We start from the raw sequence: 9,556 nt of genomic DNA on the forward strand, positions 1-9,556 counted from the left end.
TTTAAAAATTGAAAATAGTAGTAGTGTCTTTATTGGTGTCTTCTTCTTATTTCATACACACAATAATTCTACACCAGCTGCACAGGCCATGTGGTTGGTTTCACCACATGCAACTGAATGAGATCTGAGTGTCACCAAGATATCTACATGAATCTAACTGTGGTTGAAAATTAAATCATCAATTGAAAAGACACTTGCCATAAATGGACATACCATGACACACTGCTTTTGTATTTTATCTGATATAATTTCTCATTAAGCTTCTTGTTATTCAATGACAAATCAAACCTTCAGCAATGTTGGGGTCAAATTCATTAAGTAAAAGACACCTTTCCATAGTAATTAATCTGTATCCATGTTCATACTAGTCGGAGTCCATTTTAAGAACAAAACTGCCAAAACGTGAAAGACTCTCCACGTTTCAGCATTTTTTTGTGATCTTTCTGTCTGAAAACGAAACTTGAAACTGTCTTCTTCATTTCCCTTTTCTATCATCAGTCTTTTTTTTCATCCCTTTTCCTTTTTTCCTCTGAACTGGACTCCTCATCAGCCTCTCTGAGCCATACCAGAAATGCGGCAACACATTTGACAGCCATGCCCTTCCCAGCTTGCTCTGCAGGATCTGAGTCTGATTCCCAAGCGAAGAAAGCTTCATCCGAGATTATTTTTTCATCATACAAGGTGTCAAAGAACATTCTCAGTAGATCTGGGGAAGAGAAACAAAAAAGCTTTAAGGTTGTATCATTAGCAATCCAACTTCTGGTTCACAGGGTCAGGGTTCAATCCATAAGTGTTTTGAAGCTTGGTTGCATACTGTAAATTTATCTAATATTGCGTTTGGTAACTTTAGCGGTTTGGGGAAAAGTGAGTAGTTCACTGCAATGGTGGGAACAAACATCACTGTCACAAATGTTAGTAATAAAATATTTGCGATGATGAAATTTCATAAAGCTACAGCAAACATCTGAATATTCACAGTATCATGTAACCTCCTTAATTGATGGAGACTACTGAAGACTTCACTCACTCGGCGGCTGGACCAGCTGCACCATGAGTGCCTGTAGTGCGAAGAGCGCCTGCAGCTCTCTGGTGCTCTCGTTGTCCAGGTACTTCTGCAACAGAACCACTCTCTTCTGGATACCCTGGGTGTCACACCTCAGGCCTGAACCTTCACCTGGATACACATGATCGAACAAGTCAAATAAGATCTACAGGAATGCTGCTCCTTTGCAAACAACCAATGATTTACTACCTTCTGCCCAAACTGTGTTTGGCACCCAATGCCCTATTGATTACAGCAGGGAAAAGAACATGACAGTAAACTGTCCAGTGTTGTAGTCTAATATAGAACACTGTCTAATACACACATGTACATAAGTGTGGTAATTATGTCTATATAAATAGTATATGATTGTATTGAGGGCGGATCTTAGGTCTAAGGTAACATGTCATATATTTGTCACCAGTTTGTTTCCTCACCTCTGATTGCACTTTTACACACAGCAGTCATCAAGGTCCTGATAAAGGCTGGCTCTTTTCTCCTGGCTTCGTCAATATTGTCCTGTCAAAAACATACATTTGCACATCAAAAATGTGAAAATTTAACCATTGAAAAAAGGAATGCTCTGATGGCTTTTAGAACATCAAAATACGATTTAAAAACTTTGAGAACTCCCCTTCCCTCCTTAATTTTTCAAAATGACGCCACCTAAATACCATTGCTGAGAATTGCATGTAGCCCCTTAGCATCAAATTTTATCAAAGGGAAGACAGCATGCATGGAGAAGGTTACAAAACTTTCCTGAACCAGACAGTCAGGAAGAAAACTGTCAGATAGTTGAATTTGGCAGGCCTGTAGTTACCTCAATCCAGCCGATGATATGTTCATTTTGCACGTCTTCTTTCACCAGGATGTCCAGGAAGGCTGCTATCTGCAGCATAGGGAGCCGTCTGCTTCCCTGTCTTCCACTGTCTCCAACAGCAGCCTCTGCCTGTATATCCAAGATAATTATAAAACTTTAAGAAATATGGAGACGAAACAGTTGGCCCAGAAATTCCTTGCACACACATTTTGCAGAAATCGTACTGCCATTTTGTAGAAATAGTAAATAGTACTGCCAAACATGGCAATGACACAGTAGCTGTAGTCCCTTGATGATGCTTTCATATAACAAGCAACTTTTTCATAATTCTTTACAAGAAACTTCTAACCTTGATGCTATGCTTGATCCAATTCTTGCTTGATCCAACTATGTAGTTGGTATGGGATCGATGGGAATATGAGTAAACTAACTACTAGTAGGATGGTTACCCCTATATAAACACACATATCATTAAAAATGTAGCAAGAGTGTCTATTATTAGAAGTCATTCAGACTTACTTTGTCTTCCATTGGTTTAGAAGTAGAGTCAGGCTGTTCAGGTTTATCTGAAAAATTAACAATTTTCATGACATGTAATCATACGGAAATCATGACATTCAAATAGAAGGGCTGCTTAGTGACTGACAAGGAAGGATTGTGGTTATGTTGAAATCAAAGAACAAAAAAAGATGTGAGCAAGAAAGAAGGGACACAATTAAGTTTGAACAGTTGAGCCTATGAAATAATTTCCAGATATAATCCCTAACCAAATGATTTCCATCCTTACACAGTTAATTTTTTGTAATTTCCAGTTCAAGACTGCTGATAGACTCCAAATTACATGATTCATATACTTATATTCATATTCAGTAAATCATGTACATGTACATATTCTCTTTTCACCAAAGCAAATTTTAACTTGATTTGATTTTGATTTATTTATTTGCACATTAGAAATAAGTTTGTATTTCATGATAGAACAGAACAGAACAAAAAATACACATGCTGGGGTAGGAAAAAAAGCCAGGATGGCTTATACAAGGTCTACCCCCATCTAAATTAACCAAAAAAACTTAAATCTAACAATTCATAACATAATTATAGTAGTAAGTGATAACAATTATATATATAACAAATCAGACAATAATAATAGTAACAGAAAGCGGACAAAATAGTAATTGGTCGCATATAAAAGTTATATATCAAATCATAGCATAACATGATACTGAAATAATAGAGATTAGTACTTCATCCTCCCAACAAGGAAATTACAATGTCCCACCTGCTGTATGTTGGGTCTGTGGTGTGACTGGGTCTGACATGGGTGTATCTAGCAAGTCCCACGCTTCGTCCCACGTCTCCGACCCAGCTTGACGCCAGCCTGCTCCCTGGTCCTGGAGACTGTTACTACTTGTGCTCGTGTCCACACTGTGGGTGTAAAGATCATAAAATCATCAGGGTGCAAAATTCAGATCTGTTTTAACCTTTTCCCTGCTATGGTTACTTGCTTGGCACCAAATTTGCATTGGTAATGAGAAAGTTAATTGGTGTTCAACAAGCCATTCACAGGACTTAGTAAAATTCTGAATAACAATACTGCAGCACTTCTGACATGTCACTTAATGGACAGGTGACATCAGCAATTGGTCAAAAGATTTGTTGTTATTAGATGTATATGTTTATTTATTTATTTATTATCTCCATGAAAAATGGAGATATAGTTATCTCCATGAAAAATGGAGATATTGGTTTATGTGTAAGTCATTTTTTTACCTGCTCTTACACCCGTAGCCTTTTAAAGTAGAGCATAGCAGGTGGAGGGGGGGACTTGAGCAGATGAAAAGTTTTATAACAGGAACAAATTTTCATTCCTCTCCAACCATGTTGTGAAGTTGGCACACAGAAATGCATGATTTCTGCAGAATTTACATATACATGCACGGCGACAGAACATTTGTAAACTTTTGTAAACTTTTGTAAACTTTTGTAAACTTTTGTAAACATTTGTAAACTTTTGTAAACTTTTGTAAACTTTTGTAAACATTTGTAAACTTTTGTAAACATTTGTAAACTTTTGTAAACTTTTGTAAACTTTTGTAAACTTTTGTAAACATTTGTAAACTTTTGTAAACATTTGTAAACTTTTGTAAACTTTTGTAAACTTTTGTAAACATTTGTAAACTTTTGTAAACTTTTGTAAACTTTTGAAAACATTTGTAAACTTTTGTAAACTTTTGTAAACTTTTGTAAACATTTGTAAACTTTTGTAAACTTTTGTAAACCTTTGTAAACATTTGTAAACTTTTGTAAACTTTCGTAAACATTTGTAAACTTTTGTAAACTTTTGTAAACATTTGTAAACTTTTGTAAACTTTTGTAAACTTTTGTAAACTTTTGTAAACATTTGTAAACTTTTGTAAACTTTTGTAAACTTTTATAAACATTTGTAAACTTTTGTAAACTTTTGTAAACTTTTGTAAACATTTGTAAACTTTTGTAAACTTTTGTAAACTTTTGTAAACATTTGTAAACATTTGTAAACTTTTGTAAACTTTTGTAAACATTTGTAAACTTTCGTAAACTTTGTAAACCTAGAACTTACCTACTATCTGCCGGCAGGTGTACGTTCATGGAGAGTTCTCTCAGCTGTTGGAACACCCGCACCCCCCTCCCCCTCCTCACACCGTGCCGCCAGCCTCTGCCTGTAGGAAGAAAGGATGAAAAAGTTGTGACCATGTCCTCAGAGTCTCAGGGACTATAGACCGATCCTGGTTGTCCATCACCATTAGTTAGCAGGTCAACCAATGAGAGAATGGCTGCATGTCCGTCAAATAGTAGAATTGTTATGTTTTTATTTTGTATTTCTGTGTTTTGACGGAGGTGGGCAGGGCTAGTGGATTGGTCTATTACAGCTATCTTAGATATACATGCCCTCTTTAGCCTCCAATTCATATGCAAATTTACTAGGAAAATGAGATGGAATATTTCGGCCATTACTGGCCGCATATAGCCCCATGTCATCCTAGTGTAGCATGCTGCTTTTAACATGAGTGTAGGTTATATCATCTGGTGCATATAGCTTCACAACTCCAATTTTACATGCAGTAAGCTGCATATGCAAAGTGGTATTTTTAGCCCTGTTATATTTCAAAGTTGTAATGTAAAGACAAACCTCTCTCCCACTGTCGCCTGCGCTGCCGTGGCTGCTGCCCGAGTCTCTGCTGTAACTGTTGTGCCTCCCGTTCAGCCTCTCTGTGAATCTGTTCAAGGGTTTTGGGGGCGTTTCTGGGTCTTCTGGGCTCCCAGTCATTCTGGGTGGGGAAAAACAAGTCTTTGATTGGAGTGGATGTTTTTCTTCATTAGTCAGTATACCTTACTTGCATTTATACAGCTGTGAAATTTTGAACTGGAATATAGCATTATCATTTACATCACATCACTTTTCACATGCATTGGTGTATCTTTCTAGGTCATTAATTATGCTCTAGGAGTAGCCTTAGTGATGCCTTTCTTGATGATGCAATGGCTGAATTTAAAAAAATGGTCTGCCATTCTTCAAATTACACCATAAAGTAGTATACCAGGTAAAAATGGACTGGAAAGGGTAATGCATTGTATGTATGAGAAATTATCACTGTAAAGGTTTGAGCATATTTTTTTCTGCTCTTCTATCTTTTTTGCCCCATTGTTTTAACCTTCTCACGCTACCACCATGGCCAACACAATCCTTTCCAAACTTCTCTCCATACACATACATGTCAGGGCTCGAAATACTGGGTGCATGTGCACCCAAAATTAGAGCTGTGCACCTAATTTTTGACTGTGGGTGCACTGGTGCACCTAGATAGTTTTGTAAGCTATAGGATAAAGGCTCTATTGTACACTAAGTATACAGAATAGTCTTGAAATGTAAGTATCAGAAATAGCAATATAAACTTTTGTTGTACTTTATTTGATGTATCACATGTTTTAAATCTTAAGGTTAGCTATAGAATTACAGATTGAAGTTCTTAAGAGCGTTAAACTTTGTAATTATGTTTTGCTGACATTCAACTTTATTCTATGTGGTGCACCCAAAATTCTTTCTGTGTACCTAATCTTTTGGGTTGGGTGCACCAGTGCACCTATTTCCAAAAATGAAGTATGAGCCCTGCATGTATACATGTACATGTATACACACCTTCATGTATGTTACTACAATATTAATGTGCACTCACCACTCTTAGATCCATGAGGTCCCTCAGCAGGAAGCACATGCGCGTGGAGGCCTTCTTCTGGTTTATTATCTGCAGCATTGTTTCAAAATACTGATCCATTTTTGCCTATAAGATGAAAAAAAGACACATGTACAATTCAATTTTGTAAAAAAAAGGCAACAGCAAATGGACCCATGTTCAAAGTCGTAGTTATTCAGTCTTACATTTTGTAAGTTCTAAAAGAAAAAGCTGCTGTGCATGAGAAAGCATTAACAATGAGAATGAAGTTTATTGCAGATTCATGGCCCATTGGGGCTACATGAAGTAAGTTAGATTCAAGAGAGTAATAGTGAAACTATGCTATGTTTTATCTCCACCTATGCGTCTTCTCTCTTCTTGAAACATATGTAGACCAAAATGTAAGGAAAGATCTTCCCAAAGATGAGTGAGTTAGTTGAACTCTACCTTTGACTGTTCTAGGTCCAGTTCCTTCCCCATGGTGGTCAGTAGTAGACACAGACACTCCAGACTCTCCTCAGAATCTGTCTTAAGGAGCCTGACCACACAGCGGTGCATGAGGTTTGCAGACAGCATCTTCAGCTTGAAGAGCTCCCCGATGAGACTGACGATGGCCAGGGCTCGTCTTTTGGCCACCAGGAGTTCCAAACGTACCATCTGCTTTTCCTCTTCCTAACAAAAAACAACTCATCACTCACTCACTGCCAATGTGTGTTTCGACACTGCAGTTTCTATCTGTTCTGCCAGAGAGAGCAAAGCATATGCTAGAGATGTTAGTTCAAATATAGAATTTGAAACTGTACCACTATTCACTGCACTTGTACAGGTTTAATCTGCTTTTGAACAGTCATTCCCTATGGCCTACAAGCTGTACAAAGGTGCATATACTAAGACTACTTGTCCAAAAAAAAACTGGGAAAGAATTTTTTGGGCAATCTTTAGCATCTATTCTCCTTCTCAAAACTAGTGAAAGATTATCTTTTCAGCTGGCCAAACTAGATTCAACTACTGTACATTTAAAGCTCCATTGTGACTACATCTCAGCCCGAAAGAATTAAACAAAATAAAACAACAAAATGTCTGACTAGACGTACCGGCACGATCTCCAGGAGTTGTACCAGATTAGTCGTGCATGGTGGTGGATTGCTGATGTTCTCAAACTCCCCCTGACATCTGGCCAGTAGGAGCTTACGGAAGTTGATCATCTCCCTGGGTTGGTTCTCACTGGGTGCCTTCAGCTGTGGAAAACACAGCAAACAGCTGACCTAGCTTTGTTCCAACAAAGCAAACAAGTCTTTCTGAACTTTAGGCTGTCCATCATCAGGTTCAAATGACCAACCTTGGTATTGGCATGAAACCTTACCTGTATATTTGCAATCTAATTAATTTACACTTTACAAGAAATCAGCAAAGGAGCTTGAAAATAAAACACAGCAGTTTCCTCTTTAAGCCAAGGTTTACCAATAGGCAAAAGACTACGAAAAATCCACTTGTAGATTTTGGACTTTGGACGGGGAAACAAACAACTGCAGCTTGAAAGGCAGCTGCAAGGGGGCTTAAAAACTACTTCATAGTCTTCATACATACAAAACTGCCTGAGAATATTGTCTTCAGAAAGAAAGTTAAAGAATCATTTTCAAACAAAGTAGTCGTTCTAGCACTCACATGAATGAGGCACCTGCAGAGGTTGGCGTACACCTCGGCGTAGCTGGGTCCAGTTGGTGAGAACGATGTGATCATGTTGTCCACCACCAGGTGGGTCAGGCCCCTCAGTCCATCCTCTGTCACGATGTCCAGGTCCAGGACCTGCTGACACAGAGTCTGGAACTTCTGCGGAGTCAGCTTGTTCAGGATGCTCTGGACTTTCCGCAACACCTCCTGAAAAACATTGGAGTAGAAACTTTATCTAAAGCTGGCCTTTTGATAAGGCTACATCAATTGAAGTTTCAGCCTGCGAAGGTAACTGTTTGGCACCAAATCTGTCTTGGGGTTGAGCGTTAGGGAGAATTAAGGTTAACTTGTTGGTTCGCAGATTGAATGGAAATAAAAAGATAACATGTAAGTATCATAATATTGAGGTTCAGTGAACCATTTTCTAGAGCCAGAGTTGCAGTGGCTGCGATTAACAAAAGGGCAGGGGCTGGTAGTGGGGGAAAGGGGTACCCCAACCAACAGTTGAAGAAAGTCCTTGCCTTCTTACTACTAATCTTAGCTGTTGTAGTTTTTAAATTCATCAATACATTAAGAACATGGTCAACCCATCTAAAAACATGCATCTTTATACATGTTATAGGCTCACAGAATTCGAAAGTTTGATTAAAAATTGTTGGATATACTGTGCCTGTGTTCCAGAGTGGCCATAGGCTCCATACTGCTGCAGTTTGAAGCTTGGCTGCCAGGGGTCCTCGGTGTGATGCAGTGTGCATGCATCTGGCAGAGCTGGGCTGTCCTGTGCTTGTTCCCTCCCTCCCTGTCTGTTGGTGGTATCACCTTTTCCCTGTATGGTAAAAATCATGAATGATGAAACCTCAGCTATATTAATATAATAAACAGCTGTAGAATATTCTACCAGTGCAACAGCTTTATTAACCATCAAAATGTCACAATGCTATTACTAGGTCCATATACTAGTAAGCATACATTGGTCTAACATTCCTCAGTATGAAAAGAATCACCATATTGAACGAGGAGTATTATTACATGCGCTGATAAATCTGTTTTGAAATTTTCCAAGACTGGATAACTGGATGACTATTCTATGTCTTGTTTATTGAAATGTAGGATAAGACAAAATTTATGGGCTTCCATTTGTCAAGAAACTACAATACGGAAAAATTTGTAAAATAAACACAGTTAATTGTTCACAGTATTGCACAACTCAGTGGGTTGCAAAACTCTTATTGTGAAACTTGTGGTGTTGCGAAACATCATGTATTGGGAAACACCTGATGACTATTGCAAAACACAACTTTGATGCTATAGGGCATAATGTTATGTTGCTTTAATTGGTAACTGTTACTATGGCGATGATGCATGTTCAAAAATAACATTTTTGTTACAAAGCATGAAGTGTAACGTTGCCATGGTTACTTTTAATCACACAAATCAATAAGTGCTAGCAAAATATAATTTCACACATAATTTTCTTTTAAACATTCATACCGAAATATGAAAAATCTATGAGTGAATCCTCTGGTTATTTTAAACAAAATTTTCTAAATTCTGCCTTTGTATGTCAATCATTCGATTAATCAATAAGAAAACCATTCGTGGGGAGGGGGGCGTTACAAATCCTATAAATTCATTCCTTATCAAAATCGACAAGAATTCTATTAAAGGAACTCACCTTCATCTCGAAGACATTCTCATCACAGAAAGGGAAAACTCTTATCTCTGAGCAAATCTGGGCGCCCCACACTCAGGAGCGCACGTTTCTCTGCTCCTGACGTTCAGCAATGTTGTTGTGAAATGTTCTACTGC

General features: G+C 38.0%; 1 protein-coding gene across 1 annotated transcript; it reads right to left on the reverse strand.

The window, feature by feature from the left end:
• Positions 1-8: 8 nt before the first annotated feature.
• LOC136443570 (eukaryotic translation initiation factor 4 gamma 3-like) lies at positions 9-9,552 on the reverse strand. Its single transcript, XM_066440854.1, has 14 exons — positions 9,423-9,552; positions 8,418-8,573; positions 7,742-7,954; positions 7,171-7,314; positions 6,524-6,748; positions 6,080-6,184; positions 5,035-5,173; positions 4,465-4,564; positions 3,145-3,290; positions 2,382-2,428; positions 1,863-1,991; positions 1,480-1,561; positions 1,028-1,174; positions 9-706 (listed from the first exon to the last, which is right to left on the reverse strand). Exons 1-14 carry the CDS (start codon positions 9,426-9,428, stop codon positions 495-497), a joined length of 1,851 nt encoding a protein of 616 aa, XP_066296951.1. The 5' UTR covers positions 9,429-9,552; the 3' UTR covers positions 9-494.
• Between the last annotated feature and the right edge of the window lie 4 nt (positions 9,553-9,556).

This window comes from Branchiostoma lanceolatum, chromosome 10, assembly GCF_035083965.1.
Source record: "Branchiostoma lanceolatum isolate klBraLanc5 chromosome 10, klBraLanc5.hap2, whole genome shotgun sequence".
Classification (NCBI taxonomy): Eukaryota; Metazoa; Chordata; class Leptocardii; order Amphioxiformes; family Branchiostomatidae; genus Branchiostoma; species Branchiostoma lanceolatum.